Source organism: Squalius cephalus, assembly GCF_949319135.1.
Source record: "Squalius cephalus genome assembly, chromosome: 16".
NCBI classification, from domain to species: Eukaryota; Metazoa; Chordata; class Actinopteri; order Cypriniformes; family Leuciscidae; genus Squalius; species Squalius cephalus.
The window spans coordinates 15113523-15139706 of NC_137137.1; the positions used below are offsets into that span (position 1 = coordinate 15113523).

The 26184-nt window shown below is 36.3% G+C and overlaps 1 protein-coding gene across 1 annotated transcript; it reads left to right on the forward strand.

Moving 5' to 3' along the window:
• Positions 1 to 5428: 5428 nt before the first annotated feature.
• On the forward strand, positions 5429 to 25874 carry rhocb (ras homolog family member Cb). Its single transcript, XM_079897684.1, has 5 exons — positions 5429 to 5855; positions 21388 to 21545; positions 22302 to 22422; positions 23180 to 23310; positions 24446 to 25874. Exons 2-5 carry the CDS (start codon positions 21390 to 21392, stop codon positions 24617 to 24619), a joined length of 582 nt encoding a protein of 193 aa, XP_079753810.1. The 5' UTR covers positions 5429 to 5855; positions 21388 to 21389; the 3' UTR covers positions 24620 to 25874.
• Positions 25875 to 26184: the final 310 nt, after the last annotated feature.

Below are 26184 nucleotides of genomic sequence, written 5' to 3' on the forward strand. Positions count from 1 at the left end.
CATTGACATTTACTTTTTACTTTTAAAAACAAGTACTTCTGTACTTTTACTTAAGTAAAAATCAGTCTTTCCAACTTTTACTTGTAACGGAGTAATACTTGACCAGTAGTATCTGTACCTTCACTCAAGTAAGGAAGTTGTGTACTTTGTTCACCTCTGTTAATATCCCACAATTCTGGCCCAATTAGCAAGAAAAATAAATATGGTGTCTGAAAGTTGTGGTTGGTGGTCAGTTCTTGTGTAAATGTATGTTTTTGACCAGCGTTTTCCACTTTTGATGTAATTTCTAGTGAGAAATTACTATTGCAGTAATTCAATATTTTGTCTCTATTTTGCTGTATTCAGTTTCATGAGGAACCTTCCTGCGCAATCGCTGCCTGCAAAGTCATTGCCTGATAGGGCAGCGAGGCAACACGTCAGCGCAGACGCAGAGAGTGTGTTATTTTGATTTGAGTGTTTATTAAAATTAAAGGGCTATGTCATCATTTACTCACCCTCAAGTTGTTTCAAAACCTTTATTAAAGGGATAGTTCACCCAAAAATGATCTGTATGAGTTTCTTTCTGAGAAAGAGTTTCTTTCTTCTGCTGAACACAAAAGAAGATATTTTGAAGAATGTTGGTTGGTAACCAAACAGTTGTGGGGCACCATTGACTTTAGTATTTTGATTATTACCATAGTATTACCATAGTACTATGGAAGTCAATGGTGCCCCACAACTGTTTGGTTACCAGCCAACATTCTTCAAAATATATATTTTTTTGTGTGTGTGTTCAGCTGAAGAAAGAAATTCCAGTAACACTTTATTTTGCTGTGTCCTTGTTACATATGTTACATGTACTTACCATAGTAATAACAGTAAATTATGCATAATTACATGCAATTAACCCTAAACCAAATCCTAATCCTACCCTAACCCTATAAGTACATGTTGTTAATTATTATTACTCAGTACTTAAATATATAATTACACTGTAACAATGACACCTTAAAATAAAGTGTAACCGAAATTCCTACAGGTTTGAAATAACGTGAGAGTGAGGGTGAGTAAATGACAGAATTTTTATTTTTTGGGTGAACTATCCATTTAACTCCTGTGTTCAGATCCAGCCTCTATTCATCCTTGCTGAACCACAGCGTGACAGTGACTGACACAAAAAGGACTTACACATAGCCCCCCCCCCCCCTCCCCTCCCCTCCCCACATACTCACACACACAAAAAGAAAAGAATAATGGAAATTCGAACAGTACCATATTATTTTGTTTCACATTATAGGATAATAGTATCAGAAAAAAAAAACTATTTATCATACAAATGACATCCCTAATGAAATGGTACAAGACCCAGAAAATAGTACAAGACTTTAATACATTTTTTAACCAAATGAGTCGCATATTCAAGCAGAGAACATCTTCATATTGAGTCAGCTGCAGCACTATACTTTTGTAATTTTCTTTCCTGTACAAATGTTTTGTTTTATTCACTTTCTCCTTTCCCTGAGGATGCTGCCAATCCTTTCCCTGCACTTCACATTCTCTCTGCATTTCATATCTTACTAATATCTGCCTAAAGCTGAACAAAGATATTTTTCAGACATTTAAATTGATAATTGCAATTGAATTGCTGAGAGATATACGTACAGTATATTATTGTGGGAGTTTTATATGGGAAATGAATTATAATGAAGAAAACAAACTGAAGTAAATATTGTTTTGTTTGTAGTTATTGACCGTATCTCCACCTACCCAGTCATAAACCAATAATGATTTTAATATAATAATGAGAGAATATTTTATTCTTGAAATGTTATTGCAGTTTGAGTAATAACCCACAATCTGACTGAAAATATTGACTTGGCTCAAATGCATATTCTTAAAAATGTTACTTTTCTGTGTGACTGAGCAAAAATGTCCCATAATAATATCCAGTGACTGGCATATTAAAATTTAGTTCTGCGTGTAAAATTAGATTAAAATTTAAAAATGCTCTACTAATAAATATATTTTTAATTTTATAAAAAATATTGCAAGTATAATATGATAAATATTTGACATCAGAGAATGTACATAACTATACACAACCAAATTAAATATTTTATACATAAATAAACAGCTTTACAAATAATCAGCTCCTTATTCATTTTAAAATGTGTCTCAGCCAATCCAACACTATTTTTTATTTTTCCCTTGATAATTTCACATTAAACATCACTACTCTGTGTTTATTATCATTCACTCATGAATAAGCTGCAGGTCTTAAGACAATACTCTTACAACAAAATAATATGCAAGTAAATCAACTAAATCTCCCAGTTAGAATGTAATGACCTGGTGTTCTGTCAAGCCAACATAACTATTACAATTCATTGACAAACACTGTATTTGGACATAAACAAAAAAGAACAAACAAATATAGAGCAATAAGTAGCAATTTAGCTCATGCACCAGCTTGTAATAAAGTTTTATGTCCTCTAGATGTCACTATTTGAAAGAATGATGGGAATGTGAGCGACAGCCTACATACACATTCAAGAGGTAAACACTGTAAAGACGGTCATATTAACGTTGTTTACCTGACAAATTCTTTTTTAAAGCAGTTTTCTTGTCCAAATTTAGAGTTCAGCACTGCTCATATGCTTCTACTGAGCTGTGATCTCAGAGAAGATGCACAACAGACAAACACTCAGTGATACACATGACTCTACCTTTAGAAACACCTGCGAATGACGTTATTGTGAAATCTGAGAAACAGAAGAGCAGATCTTTAGGCCTGACTCATCATCAGGATCAGATATAGACTACATAAATAGCAGGCAAGGCATTAGTTTAGACCTGTGGTCATAGCAACATAAGTCAAATACCAAGAAAACAGAAAACAGACAACCAAAACTCCCCCAGAGTTAAACAGTTGAGTTTTACCATTTTCGAATCCATTCAGCCGAGTTTCTGATATTTAGAAGAATATCAGTAACCAGACAGTTTCTGGTCTCATTGACTTCCATAGTAGGAAAAAAAATATACTATGGAAGTCAATGAGACCAGAAACTGTCTGGTTACTGATATTCTTCTAAATATCAGAAACTCGGCTGAATGGATTCGAAAACGGTAAAACTCAACTGTTTAACTCTGGGGGAGTTGTAAAATGAGCCTATTTCCAAAAAAAGTGGAGTATCCCTTTAAAGCTGACTCATCTGTAAAACATAAGCAACATTATAATAGCCTATAACTTTCTAAGTCAGTAAGGAAACTTTATTTCCTGTATGGCTATAATTAGACGTACATCGAAACTAATTATTTACAACAATTCTGAAACCAAATTCAATTTCCTGCTTACACAGGTTGTCATTTTATGGCTATAGATAAATTCATCACATCATAGGTTAATAGACCAATTGCCATCACTATGGAAAGAGCAAAGTGCTGTTAGATTGTTGACAGAAGAGCATAACCAAATTAATTTCACCACATTCTGATTAAACAATATGTTATGGGCAAACTAAATATAGACATCTATAATTTCCCCCAGTTTACTCTTTTAAGATTCTTATAATCCCAACTTGATTGTTTAATGAAGCATATATAACCAGACAAATAGTGAACCTGAGATCTTGCAGACTCTTAGAACACAGCAAGGTTTTCACGCAGTGATCTGTATAGAAGTTGCAGGCTATAAATATTTTCTTACTTTTTTTATGACATTTGTAACTATTAACAAATTTGTAACTTTCAATGATCTGTTAAAATAGTGTTAGTTAGCATGCTGTAATAAAATAGCACACAGTGCTAGAAAATCTAGTTTTATTAAAGTGCACACACAGGGTCTCTGCATTTGCTGAGTCGGGGAGAAAAGTTTTTATATTCACAGTCTCTAGATAATAATCTTCACATAATCTCAGGTTTGCAATTTAGGTAAAAATAGGCCTGTTGATATGGCTGATTAATATCAATTTCAAACCATCCTAAAAAAGGAATTGTAAAGCCTCATTTTAAAAGCCCCGTTTCAAATTGTTTAGTTTTTTTTAAAAGTTTTATTTTGCAAAGTCAAAATTCACACAAATTATCTGTAAATAATTGCTGTAATTCGTATCAAAGACCCCTGATTCAAACTCACTGCCACTGATGAAAGGTCAGACTCAGAATCGGTTCTTTTGAACATTTCGATTCAAATAAATGGTTAAAAACTATTTAGATCGTTGCTTGACTTGCTTCATTATGTAGTGGCCCTGACATCCCAGTGCGGCATACATTTACAAATAAACCATATGGGTATATATTGTTGTTTTTCTCTTAAGATTTAGGCCCATTAATAAGACTGTATTAATAATGCTTTTTTTTTTAGTAATTTCATGCATTTCCGTTTGTTTTTGCACATTGCAGCCAATAGTAATCAGAAAAAAAAAAGTGATTAAAGGATTAGTTCACTTCAAAATTAAAATTCTGTCATCATTTACCCAGCCTCAAGTTGTTTCAAACCTGTATGAACCTGTACCAGTTGATCTAGGCTTACCCTATTGACTTTTTTCCCTACTATGGAAGTCAATGGGGCACATCAACTGTCTGTTTACCGAGTACCGGTATTCTTCAAAATATCTTCCTTTGTGTTCAGCAGATGAAAGAACTTAAAGGGATAGTTCACCCAAAAAGGAAAATTAGCCCATGATTTACTCATCCTCAAGTCGTCCTATGTGTATATGGCATTCTTCTTTCAGACGAATACAATCGGAGTTAGGCTATATAAAAAAAAAATCCATGATGGATAGAGGCACTTTTATGGACTTCAAAACAGAAACAGCCATTCACTGCCATTATAAAGCTGGAAGAGCCAGGACATTTATTTTTTATTTTTAACTCTTATTGTATTCGACTGAAAGAAGAATGTCATATACACCTAGGATGACTTGAGAGTGAGTAAATCATGGGCTAATTTTCAATTTTGGGTGAACTATCCCTTTAATAAAGGTTTTGAAACAACTTGAATTTTCATTTTGAAAAGTGAACTATTCCTTTAAGAACTTAAAATAATTTGTATATACAATAAACTGTTCTAAAGTTCATATTATTAGACTGAAAATGTCCACTTTATTTTCAACCCATGAGATGGCAGGGCCTTGAATGTGCGAGACTTCCGGTGTCAGGGCCTTGAATGTGCGAGACTTCCGGTGTCCTTCACTTCCAGTTATTTTTAGCTGTTCAAAAACGTTACTTGATATTGCAAAATGGTATTTCTCATATTATTTAAATTTATTGTAGTAGACTTCTTCTAGTTATGTAAATATAGCGGCTAATAAATCTGAAATCTCGCACATTCACAGAAAACAGCGTTGCAAAATAAGGTGGATATAGATCAGCTCTCAGCTCATCACGAATCGGATCTGCTCCAGTGAGCTCGGTTCAATGAGTCAGTGAGTTGTTCACTCGAGAAACGATTACACTGATTCGTGAATGTTTCAAACCGGATTTGTGAGCATGTTCGACCGTGGGTTAAACCGATTAATTAAAAAGATCCGACTCAAAAGAGTGATTCGTTCACGAATCTTACAGAACTGCATATGGTGCATTCTGGAATTCAATCAACTGGTCGCTGCGCCCCACACCTCAACCCCCCTGCCACCGCTCGTGCCAATGATGTCATTCTATTTCAACGGCTGAGGGGCGGGGCCGTGACAGGCAGCTCCTCCCTTCGAGCCAATAGCATTTGGGCATGGACAACTCCAGCAGCGCGTGTCCATAGTCTGTGGGAGGATCTAACGGCAGCGCTCCGAGTCCGCTCCTCCACGGCCAGCCAAACACTTGAACACACACTGCGCCAGAGAAAAAGGAAACCTTCAGCGCTGAAACTTCAGTTTGATCAAAAGGTAAGAGTTGATTTCGAAAGCATTTGCGTTGCTATTAGTTTTGATTAGATAGTGGAACAAGCGAGAGCCATTTCACGGCTTAACACTTCTGCGGGGAGAAAAGAAGTAGGTGTTGGCTTCAGAAAAGCGTCTTTTATGAAGATCAACAACTTGACATGTTTAAAAGGGAAAAGATTTTGATTGTGACCTATGAGGACCTTTTGTGAAGTTGAAGTTGTGGTGTGTTTACACCACCTGTTTTCACACGCAGCTCGGTATCGCAGTGTTTGTTTTTGACTACAGCACCAGATTCAGATGGATTTGGCTTGGGAGTGTGAGACAACACCCCACATCGTTGTGTTTAGGCTCACAATGTCGTAGATAAGTTCAGAGACGTCAACGTTACACTAAAATCCCCTCGTATAGACACACTGATTATTATTGGTGAAACTTGGAAGATGAAAGACCGCGCCTCGAAATGAAATAACTTTCAGCTCATGTTTTTCAAGTCTCAGCAGCTCTTAGTGTGGGTTCATGTTACAGAATTTAGCGCTAGTGCGCGTTCATGCCAAACTTTTTTTTTTTTTTTTGGGTCAGTGACGTGATGGTCATTTATTTTGAAGGGATTGATAAAATTGGCACTTCGTTTTTATTAATTGTAAAAGTTTACAAATAACTTTGAATGACTATTAAAGTGTACGCTTACGTGAGATGAATACTCCAGTTTTCGAGGGGAAGATTGTTTTCCTACAGTAACGTACATGGAGCTGGTCGCGCGCCTCCTCCTGAACGCCGCCATGGCGACGTCACATGACCTGCCTCGAAATACAGCTGATCGAAAGTCCATGGATGTTGAGAGTATGTGGAACGAAAAAATTTTTTTTTTTAAAAAGAGGAAAAGCTGGAATAATTGGTTATTATTGTTTCTGTTGTAAGATACATAAGCAGATAAACCTAAACATTTTAATTTTATTTACGCTTTTGAAAGTTTTTATATTTGAAAACTTATTTCTTAGAAATGCTTGATGTTTATGCTACTTGAAATTTATTAAAGTCACCGTGACATCCTTACACAACCTCCTGTCACTCACATGGGATCACAGCAATAGCAAACCACAGTGATCCAATCAATTCCTGATGGAACTGAATACCTCCTAACCCCCCATCCCTCATCCCTCATCCCTTTACATTTAGTCTTGTTTGGAAAGCCGTTTCACTCGGATATATGGATATGTACAGGGAAGAAAAAACTATTGTATCGGAACTTCTGTTTCATGCCGACTTGGCTAAATTGTTTTTTGAAAACAGGCAATCTATGTTTTTGAAAAAATGTATAAAACCATCTCTAGTGTAAATTATTACATTTCTAAGAACTTTTTTATTACCCCGGATTTTCTTGTTTGTCATTGAACCATGTGTGTTTTGGACAGAAACAGCTGGTCATGGTCTGTTTTGTAGGCTACTGAAAGTGAAATGTTCATATAAAAACTTGTTAGACAGGAATGATCCAGGTGTTTGTGTTTGAAGCAGTTGCCTATAGGAAAACTACCTCAATGTGTTTGGGAAGGAAGAGGCCACATTTCAGCAGGAATTTCTGAGCTATTCTCTCTGAAACAGACCACCTCCTCCATGTAAGGACAGTGTTTACATCCCAACGGCCATGGCTCAAAACATACTGTGCTACCTAGACAGAATCTTTGGGCTTACTGAGGACTGGAATATTCACTGCATGCATTGAAATAGCTTGACTTGCTGCTTGTTTAATGTATTTTTTTTTTATCTGATGATGAGTGTGACTGTGATAAACTGATGCAGAAAAAGAGTGGAGGGTCTGAAGAGCATCAGTCTCACTTGATAAGAATGTCTGAGTGTGCCAGTCATGCTAGTAGGGACTAGGAAGGCTGCGTCTTTTGTGCCTCCTCAGCAGTGCCAACAGGTGTGGGCTCGCAGCCACACTTCTCTCTGTGTATGAGAGGTGCAGGTCGATATGGCTCATTATTCAGCTTGCTGTCCGAACATCAAAGTGAGGCACACTGGTTTGATTCGGACGCAGTCTTTAGTGCTTTAGTGGGCACATCTGTGATGCAAACTCTGCACATGCTAAAAAAAGCTGTAAAATAATCAAAACAGAACTGATATTTTATCTGTAAATGAATTAGGCTATTAAATGTGTTGACTGAGCGTTAACGAACAGGGAGGTTTGTTTGTTTGCCTTCATCTTACATAAGCAGAATGTTTTTGAGGGTGGTTTCCTGCATGCTAAAAACAAGTAGGCCTAGATGTCCTGGAGGACTGTCTGTATGCTGTTGTGTCCTCTGGGCTGTTTTCTCCTCCTGTGGAATCACACACTTATGAAGTAGAGGAACGCTTAGATCCACCAGCAAGGACACCGATTTGATAGTTAGAAGTGTGAGGTCTGTCCTGCCCTCAGTGGCTGCAGGTGATGTGTGTGTGTGTGTGTATATATATATATATATATATATATATATATATAAACCTGTCAAGGATGCATTAAATTGACCAAAAGTGACATTTATAATCTTACAAAGCATTTCTATTTGAAATAAATGCTGTAGCTTTTGAATGGTTTCCACAAAAATATTAAGAAGCACAAACGTTTTCAACACCAAATTCAGCTCTGCCATCACAATAATTAATATTGTAAAATAGAAAGCAGTTGTTTAAACTGTATTATTGTATGAACCATTACAGTTTAATGCTGGTCCCAAACTTTTGACAGTGCTTTTGAAATATTTTGACATCACAATGACGGAGACAGATCTCACACCTCTAACTAACAAGTCGGTGTCCTTGCTTGTGGATCCAAGTGTTCCTCCACTTCAAGTGTCTGATTACTAATGCTAAATTTAATGCTCAAAATGAAATGCTGTCTTGTGGGTAACACTGCGTTTCGGATGACCCAAGTTTGAATCTCAGCTCATGGTCCTTTCTGATCCCATCCCCCTTGCGTTCCCGGCTCTGTCTCTTTAACCACCAAGCGTTCCTAAATAAGTGTACTAAATAAGTTTAAAGACCCTTGATCTCCCAGAGGTCAGCATCAATACAGCTGGATTCCCGAGTGTTTTTCTGCTTTTTTACAACACTTCTGTTAAAAAATAGAGCGAACATGTCCAAACTAGCAGCCACTACCTTTTTGCTCACTTTCTGACTGCTCAAAGATCAGTTTGTAGTGTGCAATGTCACTGATTTTGAGTGGTTGTGCATGGGAAACTGTTTTCAGGTCAGTGTGAACCCTCTGGACTGCGGTCCATTTAGTCTTCGATGAACACCTGATCGTGTGAGAAAGAGGGACAAAAAATATGAGGAGGAGTCAGAGAGGACTGGTTTTAATTAGGACACCCTCTTTTTCTCCTCTCCATATCACCCTCTCTAGGAACAAGAACAAACATTCAAGTAGGTCAGACACTTCTGCTTCTTCTGTCATTAGCTTTGAAAAATCTGTCCATTTCATTTTGCTAGGGTGACTCTCTTTCCTTCCGTCTTTCGTTTGTTTGTTCCTTCATTCCTGACTGAATGAAAGTTGAAATCAGAGACACTCACCACTTAGAAATGCTCAGTCTTTATTTACAATGTAACATCATTGTTTCTATTAGCCTAAACTTAAGCGTAAGAGCTTTAAAGTTGTGCTATATTTGTTTGAGATTTTCCACCTTGATGTGTGTGATACTCTGGAAGTGTTTCCTCTCTCAGCGAGACACCAGTGAGGCCTCAGGAGGCCTTTAAATGAGTTTAATCTTCTGTGCTCGTCTCTGTTCTTCCGTGTGGAGAATCTGATCTAAGGATCCGCTGCTGCTCAGAAGCATGAGGCTGTTATGTTCTTGTGTCTGACATTTGCTGTTGATAGGCTGTCACCCTTGGGGTCAATGAATCCTGTAATATAAGTGTTGCTGTAGCAATCTGCAGCAAGTGGCACTGGGATTGTGCTTCAGCAAGTTGTTGTCATTTGGCTTTCCACACAAACACACATTGTGTCATCTCACACAGGTGATAAGACATTACACATTTTGGTGGAGATTTAGTTTTTCACCAGGAATTACAATGTTAAACACAATTATTAAAAAATTTGTTGAGATAATGCAGGCTGATGGCTTCAACAAAAGCATTTACCATCGATTGACAACTTTGTAGCTCACAGTAGGTCTGTATTTAAAGGTTTATAAGTTTGTTAAAAATCTATTCCCCTATTTACTACCTGACTGTTGCACTCTTAGTGATACAGATGTCTACAGCTGGACTACGGTTCCCAGTCTACATTAAATTACTGCTTTACTGTACACCGTTTTACTTAAGGTTATTTTCATAGGTTTTTTTTGTAGTAGATGTAGTAGAATATTTTTTGTAGCAGAAGTATCCCACACACTTGAATCATAAACTCGGGTTTTTTAATCTCTGTTATCTTTCTGTTCTACAGAGACTTCGTACTCTCAAATTCCAAGACCAAGCTTTGTTTGCCAGGCAAATGACATGCATTAAAAGCACAACCAATGACAAACACGACCAACAACTTGTGATATCCGTTTCCTCTGTGTAATTGACGTCAAGTCGTTGAATTATTATAAAACTATAAATTATTAGTGTGCATTTTATTATTATTTTTCAATAATTAAATACCCCAGTCAATTATTCTGCTTATACTACTGTTACCACACCTCAAAACATTGTTCAAGAACAAAAACATTTCAAGACATTTTTTCAGGTTTTTGTCCTTAAAACGCTCTTGCGTGTAGGATTTCTTATTCATCTAATCCCAAGCCTCCAATGCTAATTCCAAGACGTCATTTTAGAGCTAGTAACGGAGGCTTGAGCCACTGATAGCAGATCAATGCAGTTATTAGAGAGCACTTATGCGTGTGTGAATTACCAGTGTCTATGGCTGCATTTACACTGCAAGTCTTAATGCACAGATCCGATCTTTTACCAGATCTGATTTTTTGGCCCGAATGTTTACACTCACTTTAGACAGGACTTGTTTCCGACATCTGACTGTTTACATTAATTCCCGCCCAATGTGATTTTCGGTGATCTTTTTACTATCCACATGGCAGACCCTGGTTTTGAATGATGGCCGTGATGTCAGGTGGTCATGATTATTTGCCAAGCTAACAGCTGTCATGACTCATGAATGTTTTGTAGCGCAAAATCTGACAGAACAGATAGTCTGGAGAATTTTTTCGTTTATCTACAACTCCGATCTATATATACACACACACACACACAGTCGTGCTCAGAATTAATCATACACCGGTAAAAAAATTTCACACAGTTGGAGCAAGCTATATATATTTTTTCAGACACAATATTTGTGATGTCATCATTGGAAAGGATTCTGTAACACTCAAAAAAAATAACAATGCTTGTTAGCATGTTAAAGACAATTATTTCTATTATCATTTTCCTTTAATCAAAAACACATGAAATATCACTTTCATCAATTCTTCAATCCAGATCCAGCCCCATGCAAAGCATGCTGGGAACTAAAAATCCACTGTCCATTTTAAGTTAATTCAACACAAATTATTTAGTAAGTCCCAAAACAAATGGATTAAGTAAACCTCTGTTTTACATATTTAGGTGGATTTTACACAATAAAATTAAGTAAAGACAAAATGTTCAGCAATTGTGTGATAAAAACTCATTTTAAAAAGTGTGTGGTACAAACTCATTTTAATTAAGTAGCTAAATTTAACAAGCAGCAAAATTCATATTTTCTATAGAGAAAGTCATATTTTTGTAAATATCAGATAGTAAATAAGACAGCTATAATTAGATCTAACAAAATTATTACATTTTCTCAGTTTAAACATTTGATATGTCATCTATGTTGTATTTTGAATAAAATATTGAAATTTGAAACTTCCACATCATTGCATTCTGTTTTTATTCACAATTTGTACAGTGTCCCAACTTTTTCTGATTTGGGGTTGTGTGTGTGTATGCATATATATATATATATATATATATATATATATATATATATATATATATATATATATATATATATATATATATACATGCATGCATACATACATGCATAGATTACATACATACATGCATACATTTTTTTTTTATATAAATGATTTCGAATGAATTAGGCTAAGCAGAGAGACAGCGAGCGCTCGTACGTACGCGAGTGAGTAACCTAATAGTGAAACTTGTTAATTACAGCGAAGTTATCATCGCTGCAAATACAATGTAACTTTCAGTAGTGAAGCTGTTTTGTTTATAAAAGTCACGGGCAGAGGTTGAAAACATACACATAAGCCGCTTTCCGACCGGAGGAACCTTTTCACAGTTCCTAGAACTATTGGCTAAAGTACCCGTATGTTCCTGCGGTGCGAACACGCCGACTAGGAATGACTTTAGTTCTAGGAACTCCATTTGGAGGAACTAATTTAGCTCCTACTTCAGAGTAGGGTCTAAACCAGCACTATAGGAACTACCCGTGACGTTAGTGTACGCTGATTGACCGAACGCACGCAAAACACCAGCACCTGCCATTTTTAAAACCGCTATAAACACACAGATTATAGCCTATATTATTTACTCCAGAAACTAGATACAAACATGGAAAACAGTGATAGATGGGCCTCTAAACCCTTATGCTGAAGAGAAAATCCAACGCAACTTTGAGGGGACCAAGTCAAACATGATTATGTATTTCTGCTCAGCTAACAACACTGGACATCAACCACACGGCATAGGCCACACGGCATAGGCTAATAACTTTTTCATATACTGTGTACTTTCTATAACAATTCTATCTAATAACATGTTAGACAGATCGCTAACAAATGAACACAGAGAATGCGAGCATTGTTTGCTCTGTCGTTCTCAGCGCCGTCAAAATAAAGGTCCGTCGCTCTGTCAAAATAAAAGTCGCCGTGCTTGCGTCACTCCCTTACCCCTCCTACCAGTTCCTATGGCCACTTGGCCAGTGCGAACGCAAACAGCAAAACCGAGTTTGGGGGAGAGTAGTTCATAGAACTGTTTAGAAGTGGACAGTTCCTATAACTAAGTTCCTGTAACTACTTGGTCGGAAAGCGGCTATAAATTGATGTAATTTTGTGACCTGTCTGGAACTACTTTAGTCGTGCTTTTTCCTGAAAATAATTGCACAACTCAGAACGTTTGTCAACCAATCAGATTGAAGCATTCATCAGACCCAAAGCATTAAGTAATTTTTATGATGCTGCATTGAGTATAGTTTTATAGTTGTTATATATTAACAAATCATTTTTAATTTAGAGTTTGTTACATGTTGAACACAAAAACCAAGCCCTAGCAAAAGTTTTTAAACGTAGCAACTGAAACATTCTTAACCTGCCCAGCGTGTGTGCAGATTCCACACAGTCCAGCAGTGTGACTAGCCTTCACTAACCTCAGGACTCTCATCTGTTTTTAGCTTCGAGTCAGGTTTGGATTAGAGAACTGAGAATGATCCTAGATCAGAATCAATAATCTAGTTAAAGTGTAGGCTACTCTAAGATCATTATCTTTAATTTTTGGACCCAGCAGTGAGAACAACAGGGGACGATTTATTTGACTAGCTGAGTGTGTTTACGCTTTCTGTAAGTCACTGTGAGCCATGTTTTTTTTTTTTTTTTTTTTGCTTAATCAAGTGATAGTTCAGCCAAAAAATAAATATCTATCATCATTTACTTTTATGACATCTGTGGAACACAAAAGAAGATTTTCAACTTGTTTTGCCCACAAGGAAAGTCAAAGGTCCAAAAAATATTCATTGGACAAAATGAAAAGTTATTTTTGGGTGAACTGTCTGGCTTAGCCTATTTCTTAAAGTCACCGTGAAATCAAAATTGACCATTCTATTTTTTTAAATGGAATATATATATATATATATAAATGATGACATGTTTTTCAGCACAAAAATGGGACAACTTGTCATTAACATAAGATCCAATCATTTCCTGATAGACAAAATCAGTGGCACACAGGCATGAATGTTATGAAGGCATGAATATGCAGGTGTTAGGCTATCACTAATAGATTTTTAGGATTCTGGAAGCTTCCTTATGATGATGTGATTCATGTTTAAGGTAATGAAGGGGAGGAATAATGAGACACTTAAGGGTCTCCATTTTTAGATATTCTCCCATAGAACAAAATTTTGCAACTTGCTGAAATCCTCCTATAACCAAACTTGGCTTTCAGAGGCTTTCAAACTGAGGTTTTCAGTATAAAACTATGAAGCTGTTTTGCCAGATTAACATTACAGCACCTACTAGAGCACCTACACAGCAAGAGAAGCTTATCTGAAAGTGGTTTAGTAAAATAAGAAATGTGGAGTCAAGGAGTTTGTGCAGGAACTTCACACTTCCTCTGAACAGGAATGAGTTGGGCGAAATGGCAAAAAGTAAGTAAAGGTGAGTAAATGATGACAAAATTTCTTATTTTTGGGTGAACTATCCCTTTAAGACAACTGATATGATCTGATATCATCATATTGCACACCCCTAGGTTGACCCCCTCTCAGGAATATTGAAGATACACATCAGCAAACACTTTTCAAAGCCCTTCTGGTTCAATTCAGTTTTGCCTACATGTTTCTGATATAAAACTGTCTAGCAATCCAGTGGGAAAAGAATAAGTGTGCGTTTCTGTGAGGTGTCTCAGTCTTAAAGACCTTACAGACCCCCTGATGATCTCTACGGGTCATTAATTGGGAGATTAGCTGTGAATTGATGGCAGAGCTTCACCTTATTAAATGAATACTTATACCCCATTAAATATTTCTAATGTGCTCCAGTGGGTTTAAGTATATTGAAGCTCCAGTCAGATTTCCTGGAGAGAGAGATTCATCATCTTTACCTGTTCATACAGCGAGTGCAGTGAGATTCCTGCTGATAATAATTGGTCAGTATTGGTCATCATGGTTCGTTTTGAGCCTAATACATCTAGTATTAAAGGTGCAATGGTGTAAAAACACAATTCTGAACATTGATTTTTGTGTGTGTGTACAGTAATAGAACTTTGTTTTAATACATTTTGAAATGTGTGTGCGTGTATATATATATATATATATAATACAATTATAAAAATAGCTAATCTAAAATAATAAATAATTTTCGGTTTTCGGCCAAGTGCATCCAGAATTTTTGGTTTCGGCCCAAAATTTTAATTTCGGTGTTTCTCTACTTTATAGTTATCATTCTTGGTGTGAACGGGCCTAAATTATACAGGACTAGGGGTGTCACAACATGCCGGTATTGATGATGATAATCATGATACAATTTAAAAAATATATATAGATATATATTTATATAACGTTAATACTGCACTTATGATGATATCATAAAAAAATTAAGTTCTAGTAACTCTGGTTGACAGTCCAACATAGTATGTGACAGTATTGCTCTTTAAAATTGGTTACTGCCCATCATAAAACGGCAAAAAGAAGGCTACGATGACGCTGTGTGTAGCTACTACTGCCACACAAAGTCATTCCAGAGCGACAGGCGAAAGCTCTACCGAAACGCTACCGAAAAACAGTTAAGTCAGCTCATTGGGAGAGGGTTTTTTTTTTGGGAAATTTTTTTTTGTTTGTTTTTAAACAAGGTGTTAGACACCCCACTGTACAGGAAGGGCCAGTCAAAATGCTTTTGTGCACATATGGTTACAGCTAAAAGTTTGACACAAGTGCACACATCCAGTAGGCAAAAAGCTACAAATAGAAAAATTCTTTATTGCATGTTCTCTATTTATGGAGCTGTGGTGTGCCTACTTTTTCCTTTTTGTGATTAGTTATAGTAAAAACTCTCCCTCCACCTCCGTACACTGTTTTTTTTTTTTTTTTTTTTTTTTTAGCATGATTAATTTCTCAGAAAATCAAAAACACAATCAAACAAAAATATTTGACTGTTGGGATTATTATTAACATTATTCAAAATTATTCTATAGTTATCGCAATAATATCGTTATCGTGATTTCTTTTCGCCACAATAATAACATAATGAAAATCTGATGTTGTGACTGCTTATCCCAACTAGTGATGTCATTTTGCTCATCCTTAGTAAATAGTCATCTTGCAAACAGATGGTTTGAGCTTCAGACAGAAGCTGTTTCCGAAACTGCTCCCTATTCACTATAGTGCACTATATCGGGTGTCGGCCATTTTGAAGTGGTGTCTGAATTCTGAGTGAACGACATAATTCCCTACATTCGTTCACTACTTTTACCCACAATCCTCTCTGAATATGAGTGTACATTCGATGTACACTTGCTGAAGCACTATTTCCCACAATCCAATGCGGAGAGGACTGAGCGCACATGAAAGTGCGGGAGCGAGCGAGTTTAAACCAGAAATTACTTTACAGCTTTCTTATTTCTGCTTTAACATTTATTTCTAGTTTTAGTTTTGTTTTTGTTTGTTTGTTTTTTTTTTTTTACCTTTTTTTATTAATCATTACTTGAATAAAACATTAAAATATTGAGAAAATATTATATAGATGAATGTTAAAATTAAATGAACTGATATGAATAAGGTAAATTTTTATATATATATATATATATATATATATATATATATATATATATATATTATTAAAATATATAACTTAGGCATTAACTTTTAATGTGTTTTACTATAAGCCAGGTGTTTTAACAATTTGTTAAAAACCCTGAGGGCACTCAACGGCCACGTCATCTGTAAGCGTTATTAACAATTTCAGTCGATGAAACTACAATGCTGGCACGGAGGTATATATAATTACAAAATAAAGTCATTATGATTGTTATTGTTGTTAATATTATTTTATAAAGGAAGTAACATGTAAGATAAAAGGAGTTTTATCACTACGTGTAACAAAGCCATTTCTGCAACAGCTCCAGCTCTCTGACGCACAGTGTAAACGTCAGCGTCCGAATTCACTCACTTCATTTCGTTCACTCCTTGCAGATATAGTGCACTCAAATGTCATACACTATATAGGAATTAGTGAATGAGTGAACGTTTGAGTGGTTTCGGACACAGCTAGAGACAGAATGCTGCGTGATTTTACAGCTTGCCTGTGAGGTTCAGACACTCTCTACAGAGCTCTGTGCTGCGGCTCCCACTGCAGGCATCATATATTCACATCGTCCACCAGACACAATCTCACCAGTGCTCACATCATCCTTTACTTCCTGGAGACTCGCAGGAACCAGGCCAGTGGGCATCACTCATGCACCCTACCTGTCTGAGGTCTTTGTGGGAATGAGACAGAGACCGAGAGCGAGTTACTCGGTTCAAAAGTTTCAGTGTCCACTCAGTGAACAGGCAGTCTGACAGATGAGTGCAGACTTCACAGTGGAGACACTTCACACACCCTCACACTGGGCGATATAGCCTTTTAACAGTAAAACAATATTTTTTATTTAAACCAAACAACCATTATTGTTTAAGGCAAGGAAAATAAAGTTTAAAATAATCAAGGCATGTTTTCCACAATGTGTATACCTGTATATACACTACCAGGTCAGTATGGACTTTTTTTTCTTTCCATCCATAAATACGCACGCATGCATACATACATACATACATACATACATACATACATACATACATATACAAGTGACAGTAAACATACTTATATTACAAAAGATTGCTGCTTCACAAATGCTGTCTTTTACAGCACAACTGTTTTGTTACTTGAGCAGCAAATCAGCATATCAGAATGATATTAGATAGACCATTCATTCATTCTTTCATTCATTCATTCATTCATTCTTTCTGGCAGTTTAAACTGATTCATTGAAATGATTCAGTGTCAAACCTCCATTTAAAACGATATTCACATTCCCATGATACTAAGAGGGAACTGGAAACTATTGACACATGGTCTTTAGGAAGCTTAATGGCCAAATTAAAAGCACATTAAGATAGTTGCGTCGTTCACGGTGTTGCTTAATTTGATATCATCAGTGAAATTGTCGCACATTCATCATGAATGTTCAATATGTAATCCAGCCATTTTAGAGGCCCATCAGTCCACAGCTCCTGTGGCTCAAGGTCATTCGAAAGCATTGAAAGTGTCCACACTCGTCCACTGTGCACCCTTAAAACGCTCTCCTGGGCCCCGTTTAGTCTGTGTGTGTCAATTCTGTGGTGGGTTTGGAGGGAAGAAGGCTGCCGTGATGGACTTGACTCAATTATCCTATGATCCCTTATGGAAATCTTTGAAGCAGAAATTCTAAACCCCCTCCTGAATCCAATTTAAATCTCATTCACTTTCCATATCCAGGTTGTATTGAACTGTTTTAGATTCTTATCAATCATAATGAAACCCGCTTTTTCTCATTTTCTTCTTATTAACTTCTGCTGATTCACTCAGTGCTTGACTCAACTAGTCTTTGATTCTGTGGATGTTAGGGATGTACAGAACTACAGGTTTTCTTAATTGACTAGATGTAGGATTTCTGAAGGATTACTTGAGTTGTCAGCCTTAAGCGGATTTTTTTTTTTAAATGAAACTTTTCATCATTCACCCTTTAAGTTGTTCCAAATCTAAATGAATTTATTCTGCTGAACACAAAAGAAGATATTTTGAATGATGTGGGTAACCAAACAGTTGATGGGACCCCATTGACTTCCATAGTATGAGAAAAAATAAATAAAGTAAATGGGTGCCCCACAACTGTTTCGTTATCTATATTCTTCAAAATATCTTCTTTCTTGTCCAGCAGAAGAAAGAAACTCATACAGGTTTGGAACAACTTGAGGGGCGAGTAAATGATGACAGCATTTTCATTTTTGGGTGAACTATCCCTTTAAGGAAGCCGTGTATAATTGAATATGTACTTGTCTAGTTTATTAACAACCCACATCCTTGCCTATCTGTATTGATTAACTTAATTGTTTTGATTATGTTTGATGTGATTTGATTTTGTTTTTAATAACTCCTCCCTTGACGGCTATAATGCCGGTAAAATATCCCACCCGCTCAGTGTTAGTCTGTCAGATTTCACTTTGTCTTCTGCTCCAGTTCAGTATTGTTATTGTTTCCTAAAACTAAAAAGTACTAAAAATGTTTTTCATTCAGTGAAATATAAATATTAGTTGAAAAAATGTGAACAAAAAATAGAAATTTTGTCTTGGCACCAAAAGTAAATAAAGTAAGTTTATGTTTAAGGTCAAAAATGACTAAAATAAAATAAAGCTACATAACAAATGCATGCACATAACAACAAAATTACAAAAACTTAAAATAAACCTATAAAATATAATCTAAAATAATGAATTAATATTACTAAAAATAGCACTACTCCAGTTTGACAGTGATTTATACCCAGAAGCATCTTTGGGATTTAAATTTCACCAGATACAGTTTTTTGGAGCCTGCATGTGAACAGGAAGGGAGTTGTCAGAACAGGAAGTGAGCTCTTTCTCTTCTTGCCACCAGAGGCCGAGGAAATGTTTCCACATTGTGCCTTCAGAGACGTGACAGCATTCCCAGAGCAAGCACTGTGGGACATTCCCAGTGTGACACATCACAGATTTTCTCATCTATACTAAAAAAATTCATTGCTTCATTATTTCAATTTCAGTGAATTGATAGGTCAGCTTTGTAAATTTTGGAGTTCTTCTCAACTGTTTTAAAAAGCCAGTGGTGTTCTGAATGTGTGTTTGAAGGGCTGGAGATAATGGCAGCAGAGATTAATGTCTATGAGAATATAGGCTGCCATCACCAAGAACACCTTTCTCTCTCTCCAGGGAGGAACGTTTAAGAATAGCACTGACCTGCTTCGGTTCTTTTCTCTCTCTCAGAACTTGTCCGCTGTGTTTTTTTTTTCAAGTTCAATGTGTGGGTGTCTCTGTTTCAGGATAAGCTGACAACTTCCTGTGAACATCCAATCCAAATGTCTGATAATGAAACTGCAGTCCTAACTAGTTTGAAACTACAGTAATCAAATGTTGAGTCAATCATTAAAGGTACACTATGTAATTTTTTTTTTTTTTTTTTAATTTACAAATTTTCTATGAGCATGTCCATCATCAATCTACCTTCCAAACTGTGTTTTTGTCTTATCCTGAATCACTGTGGTGCCCTGCGTGACTCGTCACATAAACAGAGACAAGGATCTCCGGTTACAATGTTCTTCCGCGAGACATATGCAGTTTTGTTTATTAACCGCTAGAGCACCAAAAGTTACACTGCATACCTTTAATGTGTGCGTCCCTTCACACACACTTTCCTTACTAAAGATGGTATTTTAAAGGTACATGCACAACTGTTCAAAAGTTTGGGGTTAGCAAGATTTTTTTATTTTACGTGTTTGAAAGAAGTCTCTTCTGCTCATCAAGGTGCATTTATTTGATAAAAAAAATACTGTAGAAAGTAACAGTATTACAGAGTTATTACAATTTAAAAATTGTTTTCTATTTTAATATTATTTAAATGTCTTCAGTGTCACATGATCCTTCAGAAATTATTCTAATATGTTGATTTGGTGCTCAAGAAAAATGCATTATTATAATCAAATTGAAAACAGTACTGCTTAATATTTTTGTGGAAACTGTGGTACTTTTGTCAGGTTTCTTTGATTTAATAGAAAGTTCAGCATTTATTTGAAATAGCCTATAATATATCAAAAATTGCCATGATACTTCTCCAAAATAATGTGGTATAATCGCAATATGTCTAAAAAAAAAACATGGTTTTAACATGGTAAGTGTCCAAAATAACAATATTACTGTGATATTACCATGATTTTTGTTTTGTACTTACTAGCCTGCTGATATCTTGGAAAATGGCATGTGTTTATTAGTCTAAATTTCTACATAACCTACATCTTTCTCACACATATGAATCATGCACACAAGCCCAAAATCTTCTGCTGGAGTGTGTCCGCATTCACTGGGTTACTGTACGGGTGTGTGTGTGTGTGCTTAAATGTGGACAACTGGTTAGATTGGCACTATTTTAAGAAAATGTGTGGCTGTGAGTGTGTTCTTTGGCTGTGACAGTTTTGGGCCATCGTGTCCTTATTTTTTTCTCCAAATTGCGGGAAAGAGAGGAAGAGGGTGGGACAGGAAAGTCTTTCTTACTGTATTTTTTTTCCATACTCTTCATGCTCTCACTTTGTGTGGATGCAAGAACTTCTCCCAAATAAGGCCTTCAACAAAATGTACTTTTTTCATTCCAGTGTGACCTTCATTTTGTGGTTGAGTTTGGGTCTTGATCAGCATTTTGGCCTCCTGATTTCTCCATAAATGCAGGATAGATCGTGGACCTGCTACACTCTATTATGTTGTGTTTCTCAAACAGGGGTTCACTCACTAAATTATTATGATGATTTTTTGGACATATTTCGTATCGCTGCTACTTTCACGTCTCTCGTATCATTCTTCAGTCTCTATCTTTTAATTTTATTGCATTTCTATGATATTTAAAATGGCTAATTGGCTAATCTATCTATTGATCGATCAGGATAATCTACAGCCAGTGGGTCATCATCACAAAATATGAATATTGTATTTGTTTTGTGAATTTCATTTGAACCATGTCTCATTGTAGTCTTCTTTCTTTTTCTTCAGTGATGGCAGCTATTCGTAAGAAGCTGGTGATTGTGGGAGATGGAGCCTGTGGAAAAACATGTTTGCTCATTGTGTTCAGTAAAGACCAGTTTCCAGAGGTCTACGTGCCCACAGTGTTCGAAAACTACATTGCTGACATAGAGGTGGACGGCAAACAGGTCAGTTATCCTAAAATAGTGTTGTACACAGTCCTTCTTTCTTGTTTTGTGGACAGAAGCACTGAGAATGTGATGTGTCTGGGTATGTTTGTTTGAGAGAGGGAATTGGGTGTTCCTGCAACCTTTTAACCCAAATTTCAGGCCATCCTGATCAGACATGCTGGATATAATATGAGAGAAGTTCAGCAAGAGGGAGTGCTTACTACTATAGGAAATGGTTTGTTTAAGATTTTTGTTCATGTTTGGACTTGAAAGCTGCTTTGAAATAGAGGACAACGATATTGAAATGAACCTATAAGTTGAGGATGAATATTATTTCAGCAGTTAAATTTACCCAGACCAGTGTCCCAGAACTTTTGATTAAAAGAAAAAAGAAAAAATTGCAGTTTGTTGATTTTTTACATTTGTTCTATTTCCTGTATGCTCCAGAACACACATTTCATTTCCATCTCTTGTACTCACACAAAAAACTCAAGTCTTTTAACCCTTGAATGTTTTGTATTGTCATTGAAGACCTCTAGACCAGTTTGAACTGCAGTTATCTCTTTAAATAGCTTTAGGTTTATAAATGGTTTTTATATTTATGACCACTGATATTGATGACAAGACAACTCAAAGTCCAGTGACATACCTGCATATCTCTCACTCACTCACTCACTCACTCACTCACTCACTCACTCACTCACTCACTCACTGTCTCACTCTCTCTCTCTCTCTCTCTCTCTCTCTCTCTCTCTCTCTCTCTCTCTCTCTCAGGTGGAGTTGGCTCTATGGGACACAGCTGGCCAGGAAGACTATGATCGGTTGAGGCCATTGTCGTATCCAGACACAGATGTTATTCTGATGTGTTTCTCTATAGACAGTCCAGATAGTTTAGGTACTTAACCACACACACACACACACACACACACACACACACACACACACACACACACACACACACACACACACACACACACACACACACTATTGTTCTGACGTTTGGAATGAGTCACGAGTCAGTAAGCATTTCAATCATGACAGTAAAGACATTCATGTTAAGCTGTTTTTTTTTAACTTTCTATTTTTCTATTAAGAATTCAGAAAAACAACAACAATGCATCAAAATTTTCCACAAAAATAAGCTGTGTTAATAATAAGAAATTTTTCATGACAACCAGATCAGCATATTAGAATGATCACATGACACTGAACACTGGAGGAATGATGCTGAAAATTCAGCTTTGATATCACAGGAATAAATTACGTTTTAAAATATATTAGAATAGATAATTTTAAACTGATTTACTGTGTTTTTAATCAAATAAATGCAGCCTTGTTGAGCATAAGAGACTAAAAAAATCTTAAAGACCCCAAACCTTTGAACGGTAGTGTTAATTACTACTTTATTTTTATTTTTATTCCTGCTTCTCAGCAAATAGTTTGAACTAAAACTAGCAAGTAAATCAACTTGCACATTTTACATTTAGGTAAAATTGAAGATGATTTATTAAATAATGAAATTTCATTAAATAATGAAATGCACAATAATTTCCTGCAGTTATTAATATTTATAATTTACTGTATTAAATTATTTCTAAAAATATCTTAACATTGGCATCAGGTTTCATAACTTCTGTTCTGGCCTCTTCCAGAGAATATTCCAGAGAAATGGACGCCAGAGGTAAAACATTTTTGTCCCAACGTTCCCATCATCCTAGTGGGCAATAAAAAGGACCTGCGGAATGATGAACACACACGCAGGGAGCTGATCAAGATGAAACAGGTATGGCAGGTGTTCGTTCGTTCGTGTGTGTGTGTGTGTGTGTGTGTGCGTGTGTGTGTGTGTGCGCGCACACACGTGTTAAGCAGATGTTGCCATAGTAACATGAAGTAGAGGTTTATAAGACACAGCAGAGGCCTTTTGTTGGCCTTTGCCTTAACAAACAGGACACTTCCTGTCTCTGAAAGCCACAAAGGAAAATGGAAATGCAGCTGCTTCCTGTGAGGAAAAAGCTGCCCTCAGGGATTACATCATGCTGAAGGTCTGTTTGTAAGAGTAAAGCAAAAAACAGTAGTGAAACTTCCATGCTGGTCGTCATAATACTTTTATGTTTATACATGTAGCATTTTTAAGTGATTTTCTAATGAGGAAGATTTTAGTATACACAATTTGTACAGTTATGATCCATCATATTCTCCCAAATTGTTCGGCTACTTTTAACCACAATGCTTTGTGTCGAAAGGGACTGTTGTGGGGACCATTTAAGGTGGCTAAGAAACATTGACGTTAGTGTCTAGGAATGCTCATTGATTTTATCAAAATTTTATCAGTTTATCTCTACAGGAATGTGGCTGTTTGTAAGTCATGTGACATTCAAGCATACTACAGTTCTGCAGTATGAAATGTTAATTGACGTTCATTGTATATTGTAGAGTTGAAACTTAATTCGCTTTGAATCAGTATGCAAATACAAAAAAAGTTACATTTTAATATTAATCTAGCTACATGAATTGAGTCTGTGCCTAAATATAAATAACTCAGAATGCAAATATAAGAGGGCAGCTGAAATGGAGGTCTTTTACAAAAACATTAGGGTGAGAAATGGGTGGTGGTGTCACATGATCATTGTAATATGCTGATTTACTGTTAAACATTTCTTACTATTATCAATGTTGACAGTTTATGCTTTATTAGCTGAAATAGAAATCTTTAGCATTTATTTGAAATAGAAATTGAAATGGAAACCTTTTGTAACATCTATAAATGTCTTTACTGTCACTTTTGATCAGTTGAATGCAGTGTTCACTATTAGACATTGTTTTCACTATTAGATATTGTTAGTGTACAAATGAAACTAGTGAGAGGGTGAAATGAGTTCTAAAAGAATGCTTCCTCTCATTGTGTACGTGTGTTTTAGGAACCTGTAAAACCAGAGGAGGGCCGTGACATGGCTAACAGGATCAGTGCATTTGGATATTTGGAGTGTTCGGCTAAAACTAAGGATGGAGTGCGTGAGGTTTTTGAGATGGCCACCAGGGCAGCGCTGCAGGTGCGAAAGCGCAAGAAGAGAAGCGGCTGCCTACTGTTATGAGCCACACACACACACACACACACACACACACACACCTCCATGTTCCTTTCTGCAACTGACCCCAGGAAAAACCTACAGTACCTGCTGCGCCCCACATGTCTCGCAATCCAGGAGTGGATGACAGAAAAATATTTATAAAGAAACCAAAGTGTGTGTCAGTACCCAATGCCTCTTCATCTTGCCATCTTTCTCTCTTTTTTTTTTTCCCTTTCCTTTTCTTTTCACCAGCATACTTTCCTTCCTTCCTTTCTTCCTTCTCTGGAAGAAAGACTGAGATTAATTTTGTATTTGTACATAAATCTTCTCTGTATCTTTCGGTTCTGGTTTACAGTTATTCTATGCCTCTGTATATGATGCTCAGTGATTTAAGTTTAAAAAAAAAAAAAAGAAAGAAGCAAAAATACATTTATCATTCATTATAACTGCCAGCCTGTACTCTGTGTGTCTGTTTTTTGACTGCTGATTTTTGGGACTGTGCCCAACTTTCTTTATCTTTGTCCAATGGAGTTGACCTTAGAAAGGATAGATGGCATATTTATTTTACATGAATGAAAATTAGGCTGTAAGGAATAGTTGTAGTCTGATCAGTTCGGTTTACTATTATACATATCTGTGTTGTTTGCTTTGCAACTGACAAAATATTTGGACAAAAATGCTCAAGTATATAATTTTGTGCCAAGTATAAACCATTTTTAATGGTTAGCAGGCTAAAACTGAATTAGCATTAAGTGCTAACTAAATTAGCTGGTCTGCTCAGGATAATGAGAGAGAGAGAAAGAGAGATGAATTGAGATAAAAAAGAAATTGCGATAAAGAGATAAACTTGAAATTGCGAGAAATAAAGTAAAAAAAAAAAAAAAAAGTCCCAAGTCGTGAAGTCCAAGGCTATAAACGCTAAATTGCGATAGAATTGAGATAAAAAGGCGTCATTACCTTTTTATATATAGGCACAAATATGGGTTAATTGCAGGTAGAGGTGACTGAGTTACTAAAATTTATTTTTGTGTCCTTGAATAAAAAAAGTACCCAGTCGGAACGCCCTTATAATTGATGTCCTGCATGTTACTTTAAAATGAGAGGTCAAGAGAAGAAAAGCCATGGTTGGTTTAAACGTGAGGTAAGCAGTTTATTTTCAATGCCAGTCAGAAAACATGTCCGTTTACCTGACAGATAGCACTAGATCAGGTGTGCTGATGTTGCAGAACTGACTCTATGACAGACCTAGACAATAAATTGCTATAGAAAAAAATAAAAACCTAGAGGTGATGAGGATTGAAAGCCTGTAGTGTAGGTGTTTGGTGTCTAACGTAATGAGGATGATAATGGCTCAAACATTACTGGGACTCGCAGTAATCTTAGATGGGTATAGCAGCTCCAATAGCCACAAGGGAGAGACCTTTGCCTACTCACTGTAAAGGGTAATTAACACTGCACTGACAGAGACAGACCAACGCCGACAGTCACCAGACTACAGCATGTCAATTCTCAGACATTTTAAATCCGATTCTGCATGTTCAATTGGCGAAAAAAAGCAGACTGAAAACACATCTGATCCACACTGAAAT